A 27,076-nucleotide genomic window follows, 5' to 3' on the forward strand; every position below is an offset into this window, starting at 1 on the left:
CTCCATCCCCTTGGTAACCTGCAGCCCGAAGCCAATCAGATCCTTTAAGTGGGGTTCGAACAAATCCCAACACATGACAAAACCACAGACTTAACATGAAGTTACATAGTTGGCTAAGGTAAATGGACGGTTGTGCTTAATCAGATGATTAACATTAATGTGGCTGTCACACCCTTTTCTCGCAGCGTATGAAGTGCCGCAGGTCCCCATGTTTCATGTACGGCAGCACCACTAGGGGAGCCCTTCCTGTGGCAGGAGGATGCCCAGCAGAGACAGCACATTAATGTGGTGGAAACCCTTCATTATGATACCCTCCTTCAGAAACTGCTCCACCTCCTCGACGTCTGTTATTATGATGACACACATACATAAACATAATGGATTTAAATCTAAAGGAAGAAAGACACTGAATCACTATTTTGAAAAGGTGCATTGAAAATGCTACTCAGGAAACATCCGGAATCCTGTGACAATTTGTTCCACAGCAGTAGCACTGAAGAGAAGGTAAAACCAAGAAGCAGATATCACTCACTATTCAAAGACTTGACAGCACAGTGGATTTCTCTGTTGTTGTGGTCTGTGAAGTAGCCGTGATAGACAGTGCCAAAATGACCTGCAGTGAAAGACAGAATGACACAAGACTGCAGCTGTTCCTTCAAAACATGATACAGCTTACATAAGCCTCCATAACAAGTTTTTTGTTTCAGACAAAGGCAGTGGGGTTCCTTACCCTTCCTATGATCCGGTGGTGCTGCACAATAAGCATCTCAGCAGGAATAAGAACATCCTTCACCTCCTCCAGAAGCTCTGGCCTAAAACTTGAGATGGAGATCTTCTCTGGAGGCATGAGAGTAGTGAGCGTAGGATCTATGCTGCCTGCAGCGTAGGCCAGGCTGGGGAACACCACCGGCCCTACCAGTGGAGTTGGAGGACTTAGGGATACTACTGGTAAAAGTCCAGAAGGAAGGGTTTATTAATGAGAGCTGCAAAGATATGTGTGTGTGTGTGTGTGTGTGTGTGTGTGTGTGTGAAGCAAATTGAAACAGTATTACAGTACAGTGCTTGGCTAAACAGTCACCTCTCCTGTAGTCCCCCATGGGCGACAGCTCCACATTATTTGTACTAGTGCGGTGAGCCCCGTGCAACAAACGGGTCTCTACCATGGAAGCTGAAAACATTTCCCAACATATTTTAATCATCAACCCCAGGAGAAGAACACCTGTACATCCCATGCAACACCAGGGATGTTCTAGTTGACAGACTTGTGCAATTCATCCCAAATTTCCACCCACAGCCGGTAGCACTTAACAGGTCTGACCAAGGTCCACGTAACAGAGGGTAGCCCACCTTTTTTCTCCTTCCTTAAGTGTTTCATGACTACGAATGCCAGCACCGCCCCAGCCACCAGAGCCGCCAGGATCCCCAGAACAATGCCCACCATGTAGTGGTTGCTCACCCTCACCACCGTGCCAACGTTGTGGACATGCCCATTGATGGAGATCTAAAGAAGAGAGATCTAAAGAGTCCATCATACACAGTGAAGACCATTATTATAGCATTGTTATCAGTCCTTTTCTTGTAAGTGCCACAATGGGAAAACACAAATTAATGTTTCAAGCAATTTACACTGAGACCTGCTGTGTTTTCTGTCACACATGGATTACTTCAAAGCTCTGACTCCTGTTTTCAAAAGCATATGGCTAACTACCAAAAAAGTTAAAATCTACCTCTGATAGGTAGATTTTAACTCAGAGAGATTTTTATTAGTTAACTCTGGAAGGCAACCCTTCTGTTGCTTAATACAGCATTGTTGAAGGTTTGCTACTGATTAATTTAAAATGTTACTAGTTCTTGACAAACACTTACAGTATTTAAAGAAATTGGCCGAAATGAGTTTCCTGTAGGGTGGCTGGGTTCACCCTTAAGAGATAGGCTAAGAGGCCGGACATCCGGAGGGAGCCACTGCTTCTTTGGAGACCGTGGGGTAGACCCAGAACACGCTGGAGAGATATATTATATATCTCATCCGGCTTGGGAACACCTCAGGATCCCTCGGGTGGAACTGGAAAACATTTCTGAGGGGAGGGACGCCTGAACTACCTTGCTTTGCCAGAAAATGGATGAGTGAATGGAATACCACTCTCATGTCTTCACAATAAATATGAAGTTAAATATGAAGATACCTTCAGCTCACTAATTAACAAGTTATATATCCCAGTTGTTTGTTAAATTTCAGGACGTTACTGTGCCTGGCTGAGAAATAGTCCAGATTAGTACATTTTAGAGGTGCCAGTAGGTGGATTTAGTTACCTTTGGACAGACTAATTGATACCCTCAGTTTCCAGCCTTTGGGCTAAGCTAAGCTAACCTCCTGCTGACGTAAGCCTCGAAAGATCAAACAGACATGAAATTGGTATTAATCCTCTCAAACTCTCAGCAGGAAAGTAAATAAGTGTTTTCCCAAAAAGCTGCACTTTACTAACTTTGAATGCTAGCATTAACTATGTAGTACCCTATTAGCATGCAGACATGCTAAATGGCAGAATTTCATTGGTTTGTATATTCAAAATAAAAAATGTGATTCAAAATATCTTGATTATCTTTATTATAAATATATTGAGCTTCTGGGATTTGGGGTTTGAATTTATTATATGATATTTTTGGCTGCTTGACAGGGTACTTGCACAATGTACAAGAACGGTTGGTGTCCACTAGCCAGGCATATGTGTGACATTGGGGCCACGTGTTGCATGCTGGATCCAGGTAATTCAGTCAATTAATCAATATCTAAACCCAGCCTCACTAACCTTCACTGGCAGTCCCTCACTTGGGATGGTCATGTTTTTGGGGATCCTGCAAGTGATCTCATTATCCAGGACTTTAGCATCACAATTAACACCTGCCACCGTCATGATGATGGTCATACAGGAGCTCACCAGATTCAGCTTTTGATGCTGTGTACAGAGAGGTTAAATCAAGATTTGAGACAAAAGTTATTATAAGAAACAAGTGTTTTGTCATTAATTCAAAAGCAAATATCCTCAGAACATTTTCTTACATGTAGTGACACTTCGTCAAACCCAGGGTACAAACTCAACACATGTCCCTCTGTTTCAAAAGGTATAGGCTCGCCGTAGGGGTGGTAGGAGAACTCTTTGTTCCAAAGTCCCAACGCTCCGTCCATGTCAAAAGAAAGCTCTCCTTCTTCTGTCTCATCCCTGGGGAACACAGGAGAGATACACTCCATCCTTGTGGGCAAGGACTTGCCTATGCATTCCTGAAACAAAACAAAACAAAACAGTGTAATCATACTTTATGCTAAGCCAATACAGCAACATGTAATCATATAGGCTTGGAGGGAAATCAAGTACATCTTAAACAATAGACTGACTAAAAGAGTAATGCTTTTGAAAGTATCTACTGTACTTAACAATGAACACTGTACCCTTGTCACAGGTTTCAAGTGGCTCTCATTGGGTTTAAAGCGGACGATGGTGCGGTACACAGAATCCAGGTTCTCCCCCTCAATCACAATCTTTGAACCCCTGCAAATGTAAGAGATGGTTACATGTTGAAGACCATTTCCTGTTACAAATGAATTTGTCAAAAAGATGAGAAATAAAATTGGCTGATTTCCATATCGAAATACAAATACACAGCTGGTTGTGCTGGAGGTCTGACTGTCCTACCGGTCAAAGCTACAGCCAGGCAGGACGGCTGTAATCTGTGGGTTGTCTTTGTAGTAAAACACCTTTGTGGTGAGGACAGGAGACTTGTCGATGAAAACACTCAGTGGAACATCTCTCACCTCTGACATGTGCTGAGACAGACAAATGATGGAGGACACATTGCCTTTAGGCTTTGTGACTCTGTGGAGAGACAGTGGTATGTGAATCACATGCCAAAACAGACAAAGGGTTATAAACTAAAAAGCTTCACACCTTTTAATATACTGTGCATGTTCTATAAGGCATCTGCAGTAGAAAACAGTTCTGTCCTGAGAAAGTGTTTGGATGCTAGACGACGAGTTAGCCTGTAGTTCCACAAACTATGATAATTCTAAACACAAGTTAGAACACATTTCCTTTGTGGCAATGAAATGTTCTTAGCAGCAACTTCTCTTATTAACATCTAGGAAGTATGGCACCTACACAAAGCAAAACATTTCAGGTAAATTCAAACAAGGGGGGATGTATTTCCAGACCTCTTTATAGGACAGGGCACATCATTGAGAGTGACTTTCCTGGTCTTTCCAGCATCCAAGTAAGGTCCCGTCACTGTGATGAGTGTGCCCCCAACACGCGGCCCATAGTTGGGCTGGATTTCTGTGATGTTGGGAATCTGGAGGGATCGTAGAGAAGGGTAAAAGTAGTTCCAAAGATTAAATAGTTTATAAAAATATTTATAGCGTTGATTCGTTGTAATGAGAATATAAGTAGATGGCAATATCAAAAATTACCACAAATGTGAATCCTGGCATTTCTGCCTTCCCATCAATAGAATAGCGTCCATCCACCTTTCCCTCATGCACCTCCACTGTAATGTTGACTGGTTTGGACAACTCAGTGGCCCCAGAGCGAATCTTACACACCAGGCTGCAGGGCAGCACAACGAAATACTAGTGTTAGTATATCAGTGGCATACAGTTACTGCAACACAAGTGACAATTGAATTTAAAGGTAAATTAAAATTGTTGGACTTTAAACAGAGTTAGTACTTTTGTATAATGTTTGTGCCTATAAAAAGCCCTAAAATATTTAGCTGGCCCCGGCACATATCTGTGAAAACCTATGTGACATGGCAACCAAGCATGTGGCCTTTTTTAAAATCTTTATTTCAATCTGTCAACAAACATAGTATCAAAAGAAAACATCACATACATACAGATTTGAAGCTTTGCAAGAACAAAATGAATATTTTCACAGCAAGATACACTATTTTTTTGATACAGTCTCGCCAAGACCCCATTTCCTCTCGCCGCAACTTGTCTTCTCAAAGATGTCCCTCCAGCTCAGGGGAGAGTGCCCCCTGCTTCAGAGGCAGCTGCAACAACGTCTAACAGTGGCATGAGAGGCTAGCACACCACTGTCCCTCATCAAAAGTTATTCTCCACTGTTTGTCATCATGCCTCTTTGCCTCTAGTCGATACGAGTGCCATGGCATCAAACATAATGACCCTGAAGCTCCGTGTGGAGCTGGGACGTGATTTTTTACTAAATGCTGCTGTTGTTGGCAAAGAAAAGAGATGGGCAGCTCTTTCACTGCTGGTGGTTGATTCTCAGCCATTGTGTTTGCAAACTTCTGAAGGTATTGAACTTCACTGAGTGGAGGAGCAGGGATTGACACTCTGTTGTAGACTCCGCCTGGTTGTGATTGGTTGTTTTGACTCAGGACCAGACATTTTTGTTTCATTTTCATTTTCTCATTACTGTCAGGATGTAGTGACAGTTTCAGCAAATAAGCCAAACATTATATTTATAAAAGTTACTGAACCTGTAAGTGTAATGATCTTTTTTTATCTCTAAAAATGACCATTATTTTGGAAAATCACATACCCTAGTAATAATCAGTATTGGTATTGGTTACAGTATCGGTATTATTAAAATGGTAAGAAAAAGTATTGGTAGAAAAAATGATGGTATCGCCAGTCCCACATACACATACACAAACAACCCTCCGGTTCCCAAGCCAAGTACCCATGGAGCTACTGTCCAGTAGTAAAATAACTAAAAAGCACAATTCCCACAAAACAACTGCAGTATGAACAGATTATACTTGGAACCAGAATGAGGACTGCATCAATACTCACTGTGTGTTGTTGCTTTTGACTGGAAGCACAGTGCAGGCAGTATGTCCCAGTCGGACCTGATGGGTTCTGGAGGTGATGACAGGTCTTAAGGGGGACTGGAACTCCCATCCACACACGTTAACTCTGTTTGACCATCAGGGGGAGCAGTCCGTGGAAAGAACTGTATAAATAAGCAGAAGATATAGTACCACCTTGAAATGAAATGTTTTTATTTGTTGCGCAAAGAGATGTTTGTATCCTGGCTTACAGAACAAACCTCACCCCAGTGACCCCTGGTGGGCAGGAGTCGTTCCTCCAGCGACTGTGACACTCGCTCTCCCAGGAGCACACTCCAGAGCACCATCCACAGCCCATGAACTTAGGAGCTGTCAAACACATGGCACAAGTCAGGAAGTGTTGACAGCCCGGCCCTCTCTGGGGCACCTGGATCATCTGAAACAGAGAGATAATAATTCTTAAGGTTACACAATCAATCTTAGAAGAAAGATGCCCTGGGCTATTTCATTACTGATGTGACCATTAACATGAATGAAATTACCTACATTTACTCCTTAATATAATAATAATTTATCCCTTCCACGCAAAGAGATAAATACTGATACTGGGTCACATTCAGCACCAGGCTGTTTGACAGGTCACATGGACAGCTGAAATTAAGTCTAATAAACATACAAATTATCTTCAACTAAAGATATGTTTTCTTACAGTGACAGCATCCCTGATAAAATGTAAGGCATCTTCACAACTTCTGTTTTCATTAACAATTGCTTATGTCCATGGTTTTTAAGGGTTTTAGAAAAGATGTGTCATTTTGTGGGAGGAAATGGTTTTGCCTGTTGCCAAGCTTAACCAGAGACCTGAGCAGCTGATAAAACTACTGGACTCTGCGTCAGACGTCAGACCTGCATGTCTTTGAACTGTGGAAGAAAGGCTGACCCTAAGAGCCTCCTGGCATCAGATGACAGTAATATCCACTAAACAATTATACACTTTCAAACATTTGCCCCAAAAGATTGTTTTTCTCTCATTTAAAGACATGGGACTGCTCTCATACCTTGTCTCCAACTACAAAGAGAAGATACTCTGAGGAGTAAACAGCGGTGATGGACGAGACCCTCTGGTTCTCTACCAAAGAGTAATTGGCAAAGATAACAGGGCTGGATCTTGTCAATACAAGCTGTCAACACAGATACAACATGTGATTATTAGTAGTGGTTATGTATAATGGTCAAGTAAAGACAAATACCAAATGAATGATAAAAGAATTATTCATTTTTAAAATCATGTTTTTGTACCTGCAGAAGGCGTCCAGTAGACGTGCCAATATGGGCTACAGTCTTGTTCTCTATGGTTGTGACCAGCAAAGATGTGAGCAGGACGTTTGTCATCTGCCTGTTAAAGAGGTCCACTCTGTAGTAGGGCTTTGACACCATAGTAGGATGGTCTCTGCATGTGGCGTTGTTCTCCATGCTCTAGTACCAAGGCCACAGGCAGCAGAGGACAGAAAGTGAGGCACTCAACATTATTTAAATTATTATTATTTATGGAATTATTAGACACGTTTTAACTCAGTTGACAGTAGGGTGTACAACAGGTGGCAGGGCCGTTAGATACATAAAAGGAAGAAAAAGAGCGAACACTGATAATGCATCTGTAGGAGAAAGCCAGGAATTGGACCTTGGGTTGTAATTATTTTGTCCAGTGACTATTTCCAAGGTCAAGACTGAACCTTTATGCTCAACTGGTACCTCACCACAGAGGAGTCCTAAAAGTGCAGGATGAAATCAACACAGCAACAGAGAGACCCACATTCAACTGAGCCAATTCCATCTGCTGCTGTAGACCATGTGATAAATGGCAGAAAGATCCAGAAGCAAGAAAGTGGACCTTGAGCTTGACCTTGACTTATACTGTATATAATTCTATTCATAGGGGAATGGGTATAAGACAATGTAAAAAATGTAATTCTCAAACTGATCCTCCATATAGAAAGGCTTTATTGATCAACAACAGCAACAATAACAACAACACTTACCAATGGTATGTAAGCGGATATATTATAGTACCACTTTTCCCTTTATGCTGCTTTAAAGCCAACCACTAGGAGCTTCCATTTTGTGTCACTGCTGCAAAGTTTACAGCATCCAATCTGATTTATCAAGTAGTTTGCATTAGCTTGACAGCCCATTGTACATTCATGTGCGCTGAAGAGTTGCACATTCTCAGACAATAATATTTTATCTTTTAAAAATATACAGATGAAGTAAGACTTGCCCAGTTGTTTGGTTGGAATGACGTGGTATGAGCTGCATTTGTCACCAGTGTAATCATGAGAAATGAAGTCCCTGGCACACCAGAAGCACAAGGTGACTCTGTCATGAATTATTTCATAATTCAAGAGGCCATGATACATTATTAATGTGTTGCATTGCTGACAGAATGATTCCCTTGTATCTACAGACACAAAGCAGGATGGATCATTGTTTGATTTAAGGAAGTCTTCATGTAAACACTGGCTAATATCTTTGAGGCCAAGATATAAGAAATTTCACTTTGTAATTGTTTTCTTGGCATAGAAAAGTGAAAACAGGAAACTGAGAAATAAGCCTTTTTCAAATTAAGTGAATGCAAAAGAAAAATATTGAAAGACATCCATCCTCCAAAAACACAAACTAGCAATAGCATTGCTATTGACTTAAGTCATTCACCTCCAAACCCTAGAGGAGCATAAAATCATGGGTATATACAGTTTCCTGAACCTTAAATCTCAAATTCCACTGACCTAAAAACATAATTATATGGGAGGCTTAAGGGCACATACTGCACATCATTTACCCAGCCAAGAAAATGAACATAGTTTAAAACAAATTTTCTTTTTTCAGTGAGAACCCAAAGTCCAAAAGTGGCCTGTGATCAACAAAATTGCATACTAAGTCCACTGGTCAATCTAGTATTTTCTCAAAATATGAATGAACACATTTCTTATTTCTTATTAGCATCGGTATGAGCACTTACTTCATTTAATGTCAACAGAAACAAGATAAAACCTTCACAAACCATCTTAGTTGTTTTTCCATTGTTCCAACAATCACCACTCTGGTGTTTTTGAAATATTGAGTGTGTGAATGTACAATTTACAGTTATATTAACTAACTCATGGGCCAGGCAAAAAGTTGTTTTCATTTCAGATGGCAGAGTTCTACTTGCCCTGTTCGTTTTTTGCATTTCACAGAGCAAATTGATAGATCTATCAAAAATTACTAAATTATTATTCAGACTTTTTTTTTTTTACTAAGAACAGCAAGACTTTATGTCTGATGTGTATGCACCAGATGTTGCTGGCTATACATTAGTTCCATTACCTTGGTGATCTATTTTTGTTGATCCCATGGTGGTAGTTTCTAGGGTTACTTTTTCTTGGTGTTCTGTTTCTCTTTCCCTGTGTCTCTAATTCTTTTCTCTCAGTATCTCATGATGTTTCTCTTTCTCTCTCAGTCTCTTTCTCAGATCAAGGAACAATTCTCGAGCATCAGACTGAAGCCACTACAGTCCACATTCCCTGTGGACTGTAACAGGTAGAGTGGAAGGGAGGAGCTGATGGGAAGGAATTTGAAAAGACCCTTGACATCATAAACGAGGCATGTACTTTTAATATTGTAGCTGTTAGTTTAATGTAGCTATCGGATATCTATACTGTAAGATAATCTTGTATTTCATATATTTGTAGGACAGCAGCACTGAGTCCTGAAAAGAAGCTGTGATCAGAGGCCTCATTCTCTAACTTGATGATAAGATAGAGGACTTAATCAAGGACTACCAGGTAAAGAAAAAAAGTTTTCTGACCTCTTTTTATTAATGCACACTACAGGAATCGCAAATTTATTTCTTGATTTATATATACATGACTCTCTCCACATAAATATTTTTCAATTCACACAAGATAGTTATTGTTTATAAATGTAGGCAAATCCATGTGAGAAAAACATTAAGGTTCACAAATGTATTTATGATGCGCACACACATTTCTTGACTTAAATCCCAACAACGCTCAAAATTGCCACAGCAACTACATAATCCCACCCAGATTTCTGTACAGAGGGAGAGCAAAGAGCAATATGTGTTCTTAATATCTAGCAAAAAATTCACTCTGGTATAATGACAACGATGTTTCAGCCATCCAAGAGGCCCTCCCTTCATTTGCACTCAACATATTTTTGGTATTCCCATTGTAGGGCTTTCACCTATCTAAAGGGCCTTTTAAGGTTTCAGAAGATCTTCGTGGAGTTGGAGGATGGGAGACAAAAAATGTTCCCCAAAGTCCACGATCTCAAGGTCATCTTACATAATGTTGTTTAGAGTTAATGTTAAAGAAAATGTATTTGTAATTGCACTTTTATTTTATTCGTGTGTTTGAGTGGAAGTTTAATATACTCTTCTTTTGGTTGCTGCGTTTAGTTGAAAGTTATGAAATCCCACTTTAGTATGGGTGCAAAGGAGCATTGTTAATGGTTAATAAGTGCATAATAAAGGGTTTATTAATTTAAATAAGCCACTGTTCCCACTTTAGTTTAGGTAGCTGCAAAGGTGCATTGTTAATGGTTAATAAGTGCATAAATAAGGATATATTAGCCTTTATAAGGCAGTAATATAAACTTCTTACAGTCTGATTACTGTCACTAAACATCCTATTAACATTGATAAGTGGTTTATAGCTGTTAACAAGTTTCTAATAAGTGTTCATAAATATCTTACAAGCAATAATGTGTGTGTTTTAGGACATTACTAACACTCATTAAGTCTCATTAATGTTAATAAACATCTTATTAAGGTTCATGAGGTATATATAACTTGTTAACACGTTTCTAATAAGAGCCCATAATTGTCTTATAAGCAATAATAAATCTGTTAATTATGCTTTCATTAACACTTGACTTATTTATGTTTGGAAGCATCCTATAAGGTCTTAAAAGTGTCTTATTAACTGTTAATTAGTGCCTATTACAAGTACCTTAAAATAAAGTGTTACCCAAATGCACACTATGACCTCAAAGGATACTGAAGTATGCAGGGACTAATAAAATAGGAAGGAATGAGGCAAATGTATTTTGCACATATTTGTTGTCAATTGCACATATTGGTTGTCAGTTGTTAATCATTGTTCTATATTTTCATATTGTCTATTTATTTATGTACACAATATTCTCTTCTGTTGCAATATATCTGCACTACATAAACCAGAGTAATGCACAGGTAAAAATCTGCCACATTGTTCTTTCTCTGCAAATAATAGTATTTGTTTTTCTCTATTCTTTTATTATTCTTATTTAACTTGCATTTGTTTATTCCATATTTATATATTTCTACATTTATTTATGTCATCTGTATGTTTGTCTACGTGTAGCACCTTATCACCAAATCAAATTCCTTGTATGTGTTAAACACTATTGGCACTAAAGCTCCTTCTGATTCTGATTCTGATTGACTAACGTGAATTACATTTTCAGTTTCTTTTAAATACTCTCTTCCTGTCTGACCATCCCATATCATAAAAAATTTTTCCATCCAAAAAGCAATTTGTATCCCTCTTGACATGGATTTAACAGCGAGTGCTCAAAGAACGCTGATGCAAGTGGTTCTAGTTGCATTCCTCTGCCGGCTGGGATGCAAATGACCTTATGGTACTTCACAGAAATCCAAAAAAGTTTCCTTTTATGGGTATGTAATATTGAAGATCTGACACATGATGAAGAGTTTGTGCATAAAGTAAATCATATTTAAAATGTCCGTATGTTGGGTTGAACTCAGGCACCATTTCAGTTGACCGAAAAGATTCAGATAGTAATGTGTGTTGATCCACTCCAGGGCTGGACTGGCAATCTGGCATACCGGGCAAATGCCAGGTGGGCCACGTACCTTTGGGGCCGGTGTGACGTAAAATTATTTATTTATATAACTTTTTAAAAGACGGGCCAACGATCGGCCCATAAAGCACGGACAGCGGCCCATTGGGTAATTTTCTATACTGACATTGGGCTGGCCCAATCACATCTCTTACTAGCCCCCACCCCCTCTGCTCTCTGTTTCTTGCATTACGAGCCACATAAAAATCATTCTTCAGAAGGCTTCCGCCAAATGCGTGAAAATAACCGATCTGTTTGCTACCGGGGCTGCAGCAGCTTCAACGTCAGCTGCAGTACCCTGCATAGAGCAGGCACAGGCACCTGGAAGAGTAAAAGAGCTGTAGCCCCTACCAGGCAGAGGAGGAGGCGTGAGACAGTGAAACAGAGTGACAAAGTGACAGTGCTGAGTGAGAACGTGAGCAGGAGGAGAGTGGAGGTGAAGCGGGAAGCATGGAGCAGCTCAGCCTGTTGGGAGGGAGCAGGGAGGGAGCATTTACACTGGGGACGCTGGGGACATGTAGCCACCACTTTTTGAAAGCATTTGTTAACCAAAAAATAATAATAATAATAATAAGCTACTGGTTACTGCATTACATTTTACTATATTTTTATATTGTGAATTGTCACCTGCCACCTGAATTTTGTGCTTCCTTTATAAAAAAACAACACAGAAAATGTCTCCAGAATGGTGCAGAAAATGTCTCCAGAATGCAGGAAATTAAGTGTTTAATGCTCAAAATCTTCGGGGGGAGGACCCCCAGACAATCTCTTTAAAGGAGAACCCCTTCTGAACTTCTCTATATTATAACACTGTTAATGTGTCATATGGAGGGGACTGAGAAGTGACATTGCACAAGATTGGTGTCCATGACTACAAGACAAGAATATATTTTAATAGACCTACTATTTAGAAAAAATATTTAAAGTTGAAATATTGAATAGGGGGATTCAATATTTCAACTGTAAATATTTTTTCTACTGTAAATAACTGTAAATAATGTCACGTCTCAGTCCCCACCATATGACACATTAACAGTGTATAGTAATAGTTTGACTTTTGGGGAAATATCCTTAATTTGCTTTCTTGCCGAGATGAGATGGTCGATTCCACTCTCATGTCTGCATGCTAAATATGAAGCTAAAGCTAGCAGACAGTTATCTTAGCTTAGTATATAGACTGGGTGCAGAGGGAAACAGCTAGCCTAATTGGGGAGCACGGAGACAGGCAAGGCAGCTAAAATGGCTTTGAAAAGAGACATTGATCTAGCAGTTTGTATTGGGGTTTCTGAATGTCGGTCTGTCATAAAGGAACACATGACAGCAGTGTGACAGAGGCAGTGGGAAAATGAAACAAGGGGTTGTCACTACTATTCAATATAAAAAAAAGCAGAGCAGTGTTACTTGGGTAAAACCAGAAGACATTCTGTAATCATGACAAGACTGAGACTGGGACACTGTGGACTTGCATGGGATCTGGCAAAGATGGGCAAACATGAGGATGGACTCTGTAGAACCTGCAATCAACAACAGACTGTTAATGGAATGTCAACAGTACAAAAGGCAAAGAGATCAACTTTACTCTGCGCTATCAGGAGCTGGAATACAGACAGTGACATTGAGAGACATTTTGAATCCTCATGAGAACCAATCAAGGATACTGGAAGCAGTCACAGACTTTATATCTGCAGCAGGATTACCTCTCTGAGAATGGTGATGCCATAAAACGATACTGAGACTGAACAGTGAGAGGCAACAATATGCCGTAAGGCATCTAGTCTGCTGGAAAGCCAGAATAAGAAGAAACAGCTAGCCTGGCTCTTTCCAAAGATAAGAAATCCACGACCAGCAGTCTAAAGCTGACTTATTAACAAGTCTTGATTTTTTTTAACGCATCTCCACAGGATGTGTGGCAACCTCACAGTGTCGACAATATTCCAGGAAGCCTCTGCTCCTGACCAAGTCATAGTCCAGCACATTTAGAGGTAGTGTTAGGCGGAACAACACTATGCTAACTCCTGGCTGTGGTTTACCTACTGTTTCAATGTTTATACACACAGTAAGAGAACATCACTCCAGACATACTTTGTAGCTCCACACCCACATGGTTAGATTTTTAACAGGCCCTTACAAGGTGCAAACAGTATCCAAACTAATGGGTGCAGTTCAGGGAAACAACTTATATGTTTTCTATTTTAGGTGAGTTCTCAAAAGTGAGTAAGTATTGTGGCATGTATTGCTGGAAACAAATGGATCTTCTTATTCAGTGGTTCCCACTTACCAGACCCCCTGACGCAGTCACACATAACTGAATTTACCTTTGTTCTTCACCTGTCTGCCTCTTTCAAACAGTATCTTGATGAAAATCCCACTGGGACTCTTTCGGTTAAATAAAAGTAGACCTGAGATCATATAAATCGTCTGGAATTGCTGTGTGTCAGTGCAGTGATGTGCTCACCTCATGTGGACAGCTCTCACAGGGCTGGAAATGGCAGAGCCCTCTGGAGAGCTGCTCTGGTCCAGACTCGCAGCAGTCGTCCACTCCATCTGCGATTGCTTTGTTCACGTTGTCCATGGGGAAGGCGCACAGAGCAGAGTCCTGCTCCGTGACCCCGTTGTCATCAGTAACAGCAAAAACCCCGTAGAGGATGTCATCCTCCTCCTCCGCCCCTAACTCCTCTGCCAGCTCTTTGCCTGCCTTGCCAAAATGGGCTGCCTGGACCACGTTGTACACCACATCCTTATAGGGTTCACTGGCTACATTCCTCCTTCGGCGTTTTGGCTCAAAGCGACACTCCAGAATCACCTCGCGATACCTCTTCATTTCCCATTCATTCCGTGGGAGACGGCCCAAGCGAGTCTGAAACGGAGATGAGTCCTGGTCGGGGCTCTCTCTCTGAACTGAGAGGAAGTACACAAACTCCTGAGTGAAAAAGCTGTACACATATTCAATATGATATGTCCTCCGCAAGCCCGGAAGGACAGTCAGACCACGAACATCCCTGTAGAAACCATCTTCTGTGGCCAGTGGTCGACGCACTGATATAGACTTCCTTCCATAACGCTGGGTCACACTGTCATTGACAGTGGCGGCAACAAAGAAATAGACTGTCTGACCCTCTTCAACCATGGTGACTTTGGTACCAAGAGGGCTGGCCACACAGTCAGGACAGTAGGCGGCAGCGTTTGAATCCTTTCTGAATAAACACTTTGAAAGAGAAGGCGACTCTCCATTTGAGTTAAGTTGGTGGAAATAGCATACACCATACTGAGAACTTCCACAAGAGTATAAATACATAAAGAGAGTATCCAACAGCAAGACCTGATTGTTTGTGTCCTCCAGGAAGTTGGGATCCTTGTCAACATCGCACAAATCGCATATCTGACACTCTGGGCTTCCCACCGGCCCAGTGCGGAGCTCCCACACCTTCTCCAAGCTTCTGTTGACAGCTTCAATGACATTCTGAGAGGCAACATAAACCTCCTGGTAAAACGAGTTATTGACAATGTTCTGGATGGGGCCCCGGGCCTGGAAGAAGGGCATGGTATAAATCACAGAAAAGTTGACAGCACTGGGGGTGGGTGAGGAACAGTTGGCCAAGGCAAAGGCCAGCAGAGTCTGGAGCCAGACACATGTCCCCCACTGTGCGGTCCAGTGGACCATCTCCACTCCGGGGTGTACGGGGAGAGGGAGCGACAGCACAGACAACGTGGGGTTACCTCCAGGTCTGATATCGGGACAAAAACATCCTTAGCACCAGCGTCTGATACCTGAATGAAATGAAATGACAGAGTAGAATAACTCATTAAATCATTAAATTGATCTTCAAAAATATGAAATGGCTGAAACCAGTTTAATTCAAAACTAATCTACTATATCCTTTTTCTTCAGTAACACTAAACCTCTAGCAAAACTATATAATTATCAAAAGTCATTCATCAAAGAAAACGTAATGTTTTATGGACATTGTGCTACCTAGGAGTGTGCATTATTTGTAACCGAGGAAGTAGGCAAAATATCAAAATATCTCCTTAAATAGGCTCTGCACTGAATGCTAATAGATCTGAGGTGATAAATATCATCTTGGTTGCGCCAGATGATGATGAAAGTACATGTGGTCATAAAGCTTTCTCTGACTCACCACAAACACTGATCGGAAATGTTTACATAATCAAACAGAGATCTGTGTTGGTAGTGCTCAGTTTGGTAGACAGTGGATACGACTATTTTTATAGTGACTTCCTGCACAAGTCATTCTGTCAGTAATGTTTATTTGAGTTAATCCGACATCTCATGTTTTTTTTTCCCATTGTGAGTCATGATCTTTTATCTAGGAGTACTTTGGAATTAGAACAGTCTCATAAGTATTCACAAACACGTAAAGACGTAACTTGTAAAACACAATTCTCTACCATTTCTCACAAAATCAACAAATGTGTGACTCGTAAACTGTTATGTGACTCTGCAAAGCACAATTCACAAACAAATGTAGAGTGATTTCTAGCTGTAAATCTGGATCCGTATCTGTGTCCCTAAATTACAGATCATATATCAACATTTGTATGGCATTTTTCAACAGAAATATGTTTGTGAATCTCCACCTGTTTGTGTGGATCCTTTATTGAGAAAAATCCAAAAGTGGAGGGAAGACCAAGCCTTTCCATTGGTTAAGAGTAATTTGACATTTATAAATGCCAACCATACAGTCTATGATGCCAACCGATGTTAAACTAAGAAGAACACCAAACCATGTTCTGTCACTGGTTACCTGTTAGTGAAGGGGCAGCAGCAGCGTGGCTAGCAAACTAGTGTCTTCTGTATCTCCATAAATAACAATGTTCTTTATTATGGACACACATTCTTTTCATTTTCCCACTGTTTCACAGCTGTTATGTTTCTCGATAATGAATTTGTACTCATATATCCCAATCAGTAGCCTACTCTCACATCTATGTCTCTCTTCAGAACCTTTGTAGCTGCCATATCAGCTTACTGTTAGTTTAAAGCAGCAGTCAGTAACAATTGAACATACAATGCATCCCTCTCTCTGCTGCTTGTATTACTGTGCTAACCCCCCTCCCACCAAACCCACAAGTTCATACGGCAGAAGTAATCGGTTGCCCTGCAAAACCTCATCCTGCGTGAGAGGCTAGTACACCAATGTGTCCACTCAAAAGTTATTCCCCACTGTTTGTCATCATACGTCTTTGCCACTCGATACGAGCGCCATGGCATTGAACATAATTCTTAGTTCTTTCATTGCTGGTGGTTTCTAAGCCATTGTGTTTGCAAAACGTCTGAAGCTGCACTGAAGATATTGAGCTTGACTGAGTGAGAGAGGAGCTGCGCAGTGTTTGCAAGAGCAGTCAGTGGTCATTGACACGGCGTTAGAGACTGCTGCTGGCTCTGATTGGTTGTGTTGTTTTAACCCGGGAGCAGTGGATTCTTGCAAATTGCATTAGGAGCACTAGGAGGAGCCAGAGGAACCACATTTATTTAAATTTAAATGTCTGGGTTTTTTTTTTTACAGATTATCTGTTTAATGTACTACTGTCAGGATATAGTGACAGTTATAGCAATTTAAGAAATTTTAAAAGAATTCTCTATTGCTGCTGAGAGTTCAAGTTGGCATCCATAAATGCTGCATTACTACCATCTACTGGAAAGACTTTGTCTTCCTTGCACTTGTGGATTTTTTGTGTGACACAAACGGCATGGAAAAGCAGTCTCAAAAGGATCCACATGAATAGATGGAGATTCACAAGTACATTTCCATAACAAATGCTAAGTTGACACACAAATGATGATATAAGAGCTGTAAATTTGAGACACAGATACAGATTTACAGATACATTTCACTCTACATTTATCTGTGCATTGTGTTTTACAAGTTGCGTATTTGTTTGTGAATACTTGTGACAGTGTTCTTATCCTATAGACTACTGGTAGTAACAAATAAAGTTAATGGCCACAGTTGAACTTTAATACAACAAATGTATCAAATAAAACTGAGCATTTTTCCATGGCTCATCTTCATCAGTCTATAAACAACCAACCAAATGGAACCGTATTTCAAACCCTGAGCCTTGTCCTGTTGTTGGGTGGATCATTAACTAGAAACATCACAGTAAGGCTGTATTCAAGATCCCCGGCCTCTCTACTTTGCATTCCTGTCACAACCACTACGTGCCTTTCAGGGGGAAAGATGATGGTCATAGGAAGACATGTGACTATTTAAGGCCCAGGTGAAAAAGAAACGGCTCGTCTGCTCGTGCCAGAGAATTTCACCAACTCTGATTATTTTATTTAACTTCGTTTTGACCACATTTTGTTCAAAAACAACAGCACTTGTTCTTGCAATAAGGAATCATATGGAAAAATCTGAAGTCAAGTGTTTGCTGTCTTTACATCAATAATTTATAGAATCTCAAGCTGTGTTACTTTTTAACATTTGCAGCTCCATGTGAAACTGAGATTAAGGTTAGAGCACATGGGTATACATAGTAATGGCACTGATTGACTTTTTTCATGTTCATGGTTAATAAAGCAAATGGTTGAAATTGAGTTTCCATTCATTGTACTATAGCGCTATTTACAGGCCGGTCCGCATGCAGATGTTAGCTGAAGGCTGGATCAGTATATTCTCTCACAGGTGAATTAAGATGCAATCATACTAGAACACCAGTGTCATTGGTTCTACTGGAACAATATCAAAGCAGATTTCAAGAAATATTCGCTCTATGAGTACTATGCGTTTTTATGATTTACCTGTCTCATTCTCCAAACATAAAACACGTTTCTTTGCTATCATTTACTTACAACAATGACCTACGAGGCTACAGTGAGAGGAATGCAGGCATTGCATTGGCAACAGCTTTATTGGATCAATGCCTTGCCCACAGGCACTTTGGTGGCATTTCATTACAGTGACAAAGAGCAACTTTTATTAATCACTGCACAGATAGCCACAGGGATCTGAAGAGGCAAGCTGATGTGCAAAAACAGTCAGTGGTCAAATACCTCAAGGACAAATGTATTGATTCAGTGGCAGGAAATGCATCCCAAATCCATCAGTGTGGACAGAGAACTACTCTGGATTTACTTTATTTTGAAATTGCTAAATTCATCCATCCATCCATCCATCCATCCATCCCTCCATCGTCGACCGCTGCGTACAGGGTCACGGGGGGCTGGAGCCAATCCCAGCTGACATCGGGCGAAAGGCGGGGTACACCCTGGACAGGTCGCCTATCCATCGCAGGGGGCTAAATTCATATAGGGATGATTTTTTTTTTTGAGCGTGCTCTTCAAAAACAATGTAAGTGGTCAACATGGTACCAAAATCAGTTTTGAAAATTGCACAGAAGCAGCATAATTTTCAGCCTGTGCTTTAATGTTTTTTGTTTTTTTTATCTGATCTCTGTGTTCATGCTCCTGTTTCTTACTCTAACAGTCTGCCTTAAATTCAAACTGTAACAGTGTATTCTGGCTCCTATCCACATGTAAGATGGTATTTGATTCCAATAGCTGTGAATAACATAAAAAGTTAGACAGGGCAACACATTCCTCTGTGAGCTTTAGGAATGATTACAGTTGGGCACTGTGTTCTATTACACACACTGTAGTGAGAATAAATCCAATTATAAATGTAAAATTTCACAAAATCATTCTCACATTAAAAATGGACTAGTAAATGACACTGGCAACTCCCCCTTTCTGTTATTAGTCACCAGCGCACCTTTTTCACTCATCATCACACACATTAAGTACCCCAAGCCTATATAACAATTAAAACTCTTCATTAAACCTCTAACATTACTTTAAATTCTGTAAGTGGCACACAGTAATATGTTTCAAATCATAGGCTTAATGTATTATAACAGTACCACCATATAGTTTTTCAGAAGAGCAGTTGTTTACTTACAGTGGCTGCATGTTTGGTATGCTATCTGAACAAGTGCCTACTGCAAGAATTAGCAGTAGCAGATCGCTAGTTCTTTTCTATTTTGTTGAAAAATATCTATGGTAAGCCTACATGCTGCTCTGAATGTTACGAAAAGGTTACCTTTGCTGGTTAGTTTCTATCCTCTTCAGGGAAGCTGCCACTGCCAGCTTTGGTCCTTGTCTGACTTCAGCGCAGGGATGACTGATCTTCCCTCAGGGAGAAATAAGATTAACACGGCAAGATTAATTTCTGCTAAAAGACAAAGCCTGCCCGTCCTCTGCTGGAACATGTAAACTGAATTGGTTTCGGATTTAACTCAACTCCCAGTATGAGTCAGTCTTCTTTCCTAGAGCAGTGCTCCACCTTGCTCCTCCCCTCACCACTTCAGACTGACAGATACCAGCAGCAAACACATTGTATGAGTACTGGTTAATGCCCCTTTCGTGGTGACATACATTATGCCATAAATTGATGCATTTTTAGAACAGATTTGTCTTTATATCTTTTTTGATTTCTGGCAACCAATTCAAGAGTACCTACTGTACATTTTACTGTAATAATACATATATTTTATTTCTATAGCACTTTTCAAGATCCTCAACGACACTAAAACAGTAAAACCAGAAGTCTTAGGACACATAAGACTGATAGGGAGTCTGTTTTATTACCAATGATTTATTTATTTATTTATACATAACAACTCTGGAATTATGCATCAGCCATAAATGTGCACTGCTACAACCATAATTTTGATTTGAACAATGACAATTAGTTAAGGCTTGATTAGTGGAGGCAGATGCGGCTTTGTTGGATTCCTCAAGCAAAGCAAGGTCCCGTGAAATTATGATTAGACACAAGCAGATAACATTTCACACAATACTTTTCATAATTAATGTGCATATTACAGACTCCTGAACACATTTCTCTTGAAGTTCCTTTTGCATAAAGAAAGTGCAAAGAGGTATAATGTCAGTGGTTCTTACAGTTATTGGTCATCATGTAAAGATAAAACACAACAGGAATGTGGTAAACTCATATTTTGATAGCATGTTTTAATCACAAAAGATTACATTTTACTGCAGGTCTTCAGAAAATTACAGTTTTTGACTTTTGACAAATGTCATTCTTGATTTTAAAGAACTGAGCTGATAGCATTTAAAAAAAACAGATAGCATTTTTCATATTGTTAGAGGCATAATACAAAACAAATATTTATGAAATAACTTCAACAGCATACGAACACCACCGTTTATGTTGTTACTGTGTCATCGATGACGTTGATGCTGCTTCCATCTATTGTTCTATTGTTGTTATCTGAATTTAAAGTTATAAAAATGTAGCCAGATAAAAATACAGCTTTAATTTACAATCTAATTCATCACAAATCTGTGAATTAAATCATAGGAATCCAGAAGCGAGAGAGAAAAAGCATATCTTTGACTATCATTCGTAAACACTGGACTGACTGCTGCATCATCATCCACAGCTGTTAGCACCAGGGCCGTCGGTGTCCAGGGTGACGCTTTATGTTTCAGGACATCAGCAAGGCAGCGAGGGCTCAGTATGTGAGAGGACTCAGGATGAAGAGGCGATCCTCCTCCTTCCTGATCCACTTCAGCAGTTTGTTGACAGCAGAGAGGGCCAGGGCCTTAGTCCCCAGCGGACTGAAGCAGATGTAGAGCTCAAAGCCACTTGTCACCTGCAGGAAGGAGGGTAGAATGCAGTCCTTACATTCAAAGTGCAAAACTCTAAATCAAATGTTCAGTCCTCAGAATATAGCCATCCTCATATTAGCAATAGTTTCTTTAACCTTGTGAGAATATTACAACATAATTGCTTATACCTCCAGCACCACTCTCATACTTTTTAAAAGCTACAGCAGTGAGGGAGAGGACAAAAATGTTGCAATATACTGAGTGTCTGCCAAGCGCTCCGCGAGTAAACTGTAGGCGCTCTATGGGTATTAACCATGGTAACGGCTTCCGTGCGCTAATGTTTCCCCGCAGATGTATTTTCTTTATAGGTTATAGAAAACATTGAAATATATCTTCTAGAAATTACTGAAAGAGTCTATAACTAAATAATTCAACTACTAACTTTCAAATTAGTTCAGTAAGTATGTTTACATGTGAGTTTAGTTCAGTTGAGTACACTAACTGGATCTCTGTGAATAAGTGTAGTTGTTTTGTTTAGCTATGGACTGGGGTTAAAGTGTGGTGCTCCAGCTGTGTAAAATTATTAGATTATTTTTAATGAATAAGAGAAAGCTGCCAAGGTCATTGCAAGAAGGCCTACACCTTAACCTGGCTTCAAGGAAACAGTTAAATAATTCAGGAAACTCACAAACACCAAGGATCAGTCGCTCATCCTTTGATGCGCTGTGCGTTGCGCAGAAAAAACTTGTCCGCTTGTCACTCCGTCTGTCAGATTGCCTTCCTTTCTACCCGCTCGCCTCTCATTGAAAACGAATTACTAGGCGCATCAATCGCTTCCTGTCTGAAAAGGCCTTACAGTATCACTGTAGCTTAATGTACTATAGATTATTAAACATGCAAGTGACATCTAATGTTTGATGTCTAGTTAGAGGGGTGTAAACTAGAAAACTTTATCAACATCTAACACAGTTTTCAAAATGATTTAAAAAGCCTCAGGAAGTGACTGCGGACAGCATGGATGCTAAGAAGTAACAGTGTGATATTTAATAATGACCTTTTTTTTTTTTTTTTTTTTTTAAACATAACAATAATTCAAACTCAGTGAAGAACTTAAACAATGCTGTGATGTTCTGGTGTGTGCCAGGCTCACCCATGCCAGCAGGTTTTCAGTTTCACTACAGCGGTAGAAGGAGCGGAGAGGTCTGGTTGGATTATGCAAGCTGCTATGAAGGTCCTGGTACAATCCCATCAGCCTTTCCTGCTCCTCATCAGATTGGTACACTACAGGAAACTCTGGACTGGAGGAAAGGAAAAAGAGTATCCTGTCAGGTGCAACACCTGAAGATTTGCAGGAAAGAGGTTTTGCATTCAGACAAAATGATATGACTTTTGGCGCGTTTCTCAATGCAGGAACCAGTGACATAAAGCTTCAGCAGACGTCCCGCTCACCTGATGTACAGCCCCGAGCTCTTTGATTTGTACAGGAAGTGCCTGAGCTCCGGGATGCCGACCTGCTCCACAGAGTAGGTGGGACATTTAAGCGCCTCCTTCAGGGCCTGGTAGGCACCGCGCTTGCTCAGCCTCTCCAGAAATCGCTGCTTGCAGTCGGACATATTAAAGAAGTCCTCTCGGTCGGTCGAGACCAGGATGAGGCAGAGTTCGGACGCAGGCTCCAGGTAAGAAATGTGAGCGTGGAAAAATCCTGCAGTGTTGAACTTTGGCAGACAGATCGGCGTCCAGCCTTCACCCTCTCTAAAGGACGAGGAGGAGCCGACGAGGTTGAAGACCAGGTGCAAGTCTATGTGGTGCAGGAACTGGTCCTTTTTCCTCACCAAAGTAACCAGGCGGTCCCCCGCCAGCAGGATGGAGAACACCAGGTTTTTGGCTTTGGCGGCCTGCAGGCTCGATGAGACCACGTCCCTGGCGGAGCTGGCCAGAGGCAGGCATGTGACGGCACTGAGCAGCAGACCGGGGTCTCGGTCCAGCCGATGCAGAAGGTTGTCGATGAGATACTCGGAGCCGGCCAGCAGGCGGCGCAGGTCGTAGTTCTGCTTGTGCTGGAAGATGTGGTTGAGCTGGGTGAGGGTAAGCAGGCTGACGATCTGGTAGTAGATGTACTGCAGCTCCCGCAGCAGCTCCTTGTCCGACTGACAGGTACGAGACACGCCCACCAGGACCAGAGGGCTCTTGGCGAGGAAAACCACTTTACAGCCATCTGACACACAAAATGTTATTGCGTTGACATGGACACAACACATTTCACAACATGCACGTTTGACCTATTTATTTTTAGTCTATTCTGACCTGCATGGATGGAGCGGATGATGTTCTTCTCAGCTTCAACAAAGGACACGAGGGCCATCATCACCCCCATGGTGCTGGACAGAGCCTCCTCCGTGCCGTAGCGGGTGTAGATTGGCTTTCCAGCCTCGCTCAGCACAAACACGTGTTTTCTGTGGCTCCTCCACGCCTCGCTGGACACGTCCTCCTCCTTCGGCCTGCTCTCTGGTGAAATGTCGTTGTTGTGTTGCTCCTCTAGGGTTTTCTCCCCCACCATCACCTTGAGCTCCTCCGTACACTCTCCTGATATGTCTAGTTCAGCCTCCCTCCCAGCCTCTTCCTCAGCCTCAGCAGTCAGATCCTCGAAAGACTGTGCGTGGACGAACATGGCACTCTTCTGGCCGGCACCTGCATTCATGTACATGATTGTCAAATGTTTTGCCAGTTTTATGCATGGATGTGCATGGATTAATAAGGAGGGCTATAAATACAAGGCCCTGTAGGATGCTGCTTTTGTAGTTGTTTTGCATTTGTTGGCCTAGCTCACCCACTGGTGCACAGGGAAGCGGATCTTTAAAGGGGGTAGGGTGGCTAACCAGATGTACACTTACCAAAACCAACCACTTCCTTAACGTCTTTCTCTTATAAAAGTAATAAATAGGGGTTGAAATACTTCTGATAAAGCAGAATTCTCCCCTTTGTATGGCTTCTCCAAGTCTTTACAAGAGAAAAGACTAACCGGTTGGTTTGGCAAATGTACATTTGAAGAGCAGCATGCAAACATCTCCCTTCGCTTTTTTATGGGAACCCTTTCCCACTCAGTAACAGACGTTTCATCTGGTCTGTTAATGGACATTTTATTAGTGACAAAAAACATGAATTGGCCTACTTTGGGCTACCACTTTTCAGAGCAGCCATAGTAAGAGAAGTGAGCAAACTCTGGTCACAGCTTATCTAATTTAAAGAACAGGTTAGGTGTCATTATGAGTCAGCGAGACAACACTGCCAAAATATTGTGTTTATCTCCAGACTAAGCAGAGCAAATCCAGGAAAAGTTCAATCATTTCTCCTGTCAGTGTAGGATTTTTACAAGCTGGATGTGACAGACCTGTGCTGCTGCCAACATGCTTTCACGGTTCTTTTTTATTTACACAGACTTCAGTCAGGAGATGTCTGTATTATGGTTCTTGGGAGAGACTAGCATTTCTTTCTGTTAATGTTGGTAGTACAAGATATTCCTAATGTGTTAAACTTTTACATCACATAAACTTACTATTACTATAGTCTAGTCTCACAAGGCACAAACCTATTGAATCATTGAGGTGCTCCTTGTCTATTTTTTTCCCAACTCTATCACAACTTTCCCCTTAAACAGCCATCAAAGTGGCACACGGATTACAAAAGACACATTGTGTTCATATGGTCAACTTTCTTTGCACAAACAGGATGTGTATACTCATGCGCTCTCTCTCTCTCTCTCACACACACACACACACACACACACAATGTATGAGTCCTTCCTATAAGGTCACATGGTTTTAATTATGTCAAAAGGAGAACTTTTTAATTCAAAAAAACAAAGATCAAAACAAGTCATTCTGGTTGTGTGCCATGCAACAGTTGGTCGTTCGGAAGTCTTCTCATGGAACACTTTTCACCCATGAGGAAAGTTACAGAAAAGCATTATGCTTATAATGCTAATTTTTGTCAGGGTACAATTGAGTATCCATTGAAAATCAATATTAATGCAGGCATAACCTACTGCAAACATTTTCTGATTCCTTTTTTTTTGTCCGGATGCAAAATGAGGAAATAACAAAAGTTTTAATCATGTATCAATGAGTCTTTGCAGAAGACGGGTATTACTTAGGGCTCAAGACAGTGGATCTCTGATGTATGACCAGCCCAAATTGAAGCTTCAGACATACCCACAGTCTTTGAAATCACAAGAAAACAAATGGTGGTAAAAAAACAAAAATCCCATTGTGGGTAATTGCTTGGATTTACTTGTGCTGCAACTGAAGGCAATTTCTCAGTGTAAAATGCCTGCAAGTGGGAGTTGACACACACACACACACACACACACACACAACACACTTTCAGTTTTCCTATCCTCTAAGAATCACGACCACTCAGCAGGGGTTCAATTTATGAAACTTAGATTAAATTGTGGGTCCATCTGACTGCCTACTGACAATTTACACAAGGTGCTGAATATGGACCAGCCTCACCTGGTTCAGTTCCCTCCACCAGACCTGGTGTAGGGCTGTCCGCCCTCTCACAGCGAAGGCGGTCCACAGGAGCCAGAGTACCATTCTCCCATGAGGCACCAGGCCTTTGGGCTTCTCCCTCCATCACTGCTACTTATGGCAGAAAGGCACACCTGACAGGACAAACAGACAGAGAGCTATGGGACCAAAGGTCAGCAGCGTGTGACTGAGACAATGGAGGTCAATCTGGCTATAATGTACTATTATTATGACATGACCACCATTACAGTTTGATGGTCTCACTTTTCATTTTGTGAGTACAGTAACGTTACTAAAGCTGAGTGTTACTATTGTTGGTATAAGCAAAGGCTGGTATGATACTAGACTGGAAGACAAAATAAGATGCTCTAGTTAGATGATAACATCTCTCTTTCATTTTTACACCCTCCTTCATTAAATGTGTCATGTCACTTGTTTCACACCCTTCAGAGAGAAGTCTGCTATGCTGATGAAGAACTTCATAGGCTACTTCGACAGCTAACTTTAGCAGATAATCAGCGGTAGGCTGGCTAGCTGGCTCTGGTTTATCCGCCTTTATTCTGACAAACAGCTCTAAATTAACGCTAAATTATTACCTTTCATTTCCGGAGCTGTGAGCATTTGATCGTTGAGCCCCACGACTCGCTTGTCACATTTACTGCAACTAGCTGACAAGCAGGGACGAGACAAAAGTGCCACTTCTTCTTCTTTAACATGCCCTGCTACGTCGCGGAAGTAAGAATTGTGGGATATGAAGTTATCTTCCGGAGAATGGCTCTGGAGAGGTAAACAGGCTGATTTGATACAATACATAATAATAAATCAGAAAGATAATTTTGAAATATTTGTGAATCAGTCAGGCAGCTCCATGTTGCATACCTGTGCCGTTATTTAGCTTAGCTCCTTATTTTACCTCATAGCACTTCAGACTAAGGAATGTTTTGGACCTTACCATAGTTTCTGCAGCAAAATTATTTTGGTGCTCCATTGTGAGTGATTTGCAGTGGGGAAATTGCGAATTTAAAGAAATGTTGCAAAGATTTAAACTTAAACTTGATTACAACTGTGATTTTTGCAATTTCGAAAGATACATATTTGATCTATTTTACCACTGGGAACCAATGTATTCTGGAAAGATTATAAAGGATGTATTTGATTAATTGTATCCTTTACATTTTTGTTTTTGTAATGAAATTTGTACCAATAAAACTTGTGAACATAATAATGTAATGGTGCGTGG

At 40.9% G+C, this 27,076-nt stretch overlaps 2 protein-coding genes across 2 annotated transcripts; both read right to left on the bottom strand.

The window, feature by feature from the left end:
- Nucleotides 1-231: 231 nt before the first annotated feature.
- On the bottom strand, nt 232-19,985 carry LOC119886484 (macrophage-stimulating protein receptor-like). The gene is given in 18 exon segments (XM_038697261.1): nt 232-344; nt 533-653; nt 731-945; nt 1,079-1,168; nt 1,348-1,501; nt 2,808-2,954; nt 3,059-3,277; nt 3,446-3,545; nt 3,690-3,869; nt 4,205-4,341; nt 4,460-4,595; nt 5,810-5,927; nt 5,930-5,969; nt 6,071-6,241; nt 6,864-6,986; nt 7,105-7,281; nt 14,165-15,477; nt 19,773-19,985. Coding segments are annotated over 17 exon segments (3,447 nt in total). The 5' UTR covers nt 15,371-15,477; nt 19,773-19,985.
- A 324-nt stretch (nt 19,986-20,309) lies between these two features.
- On the bottom strand, nt 20,310-26,586 carry LOC119886431 (protein SAND). Its single transcript, XM_038697148.1, has 6 exons — nt 26,433-26,586; nt 25,819-25,970; nt 23,612-23,995; nt 22,757-23,522; nt 22,458-22,605; nt 20,310-21,351 (listed from the first exon to the last, which is right to left on the bottom strand). The coding sequence occupies exons 2-6, from the start codon at nt 25,940-25,942 to the stop codon at nt 21,211-21,213; spliced, it is 1,563 nt and encodes a 520-aa protein (XP_038553076.1). The 5' UTR covers nt 25,943-25,970; nt 26,433-26,586; the 3' UTR covers nt 20,310-21,210.
- Nucleotides 26,587-27,076: the final 490 nt, after the last annotated feature.

The sequence above is a fragment of the Micropterus salmoides genome, unplaced genomic scaffold, assembly GCF_014851395.1.
Source record: "Micropterus salmoides isolate LMB-PRFRI ecotype aquatic unplaced genomic scaffold, ASM1485139v1 Ms_hic_scaffold_4, whole genome shotgun sequence".
Taxonomy (NCBI): Eukaryota; Metazoa; Chordata; class Actinopteri; order Centrarchiformes; family Centrarchidae; genus Micropterus; species Micropterus salmoides.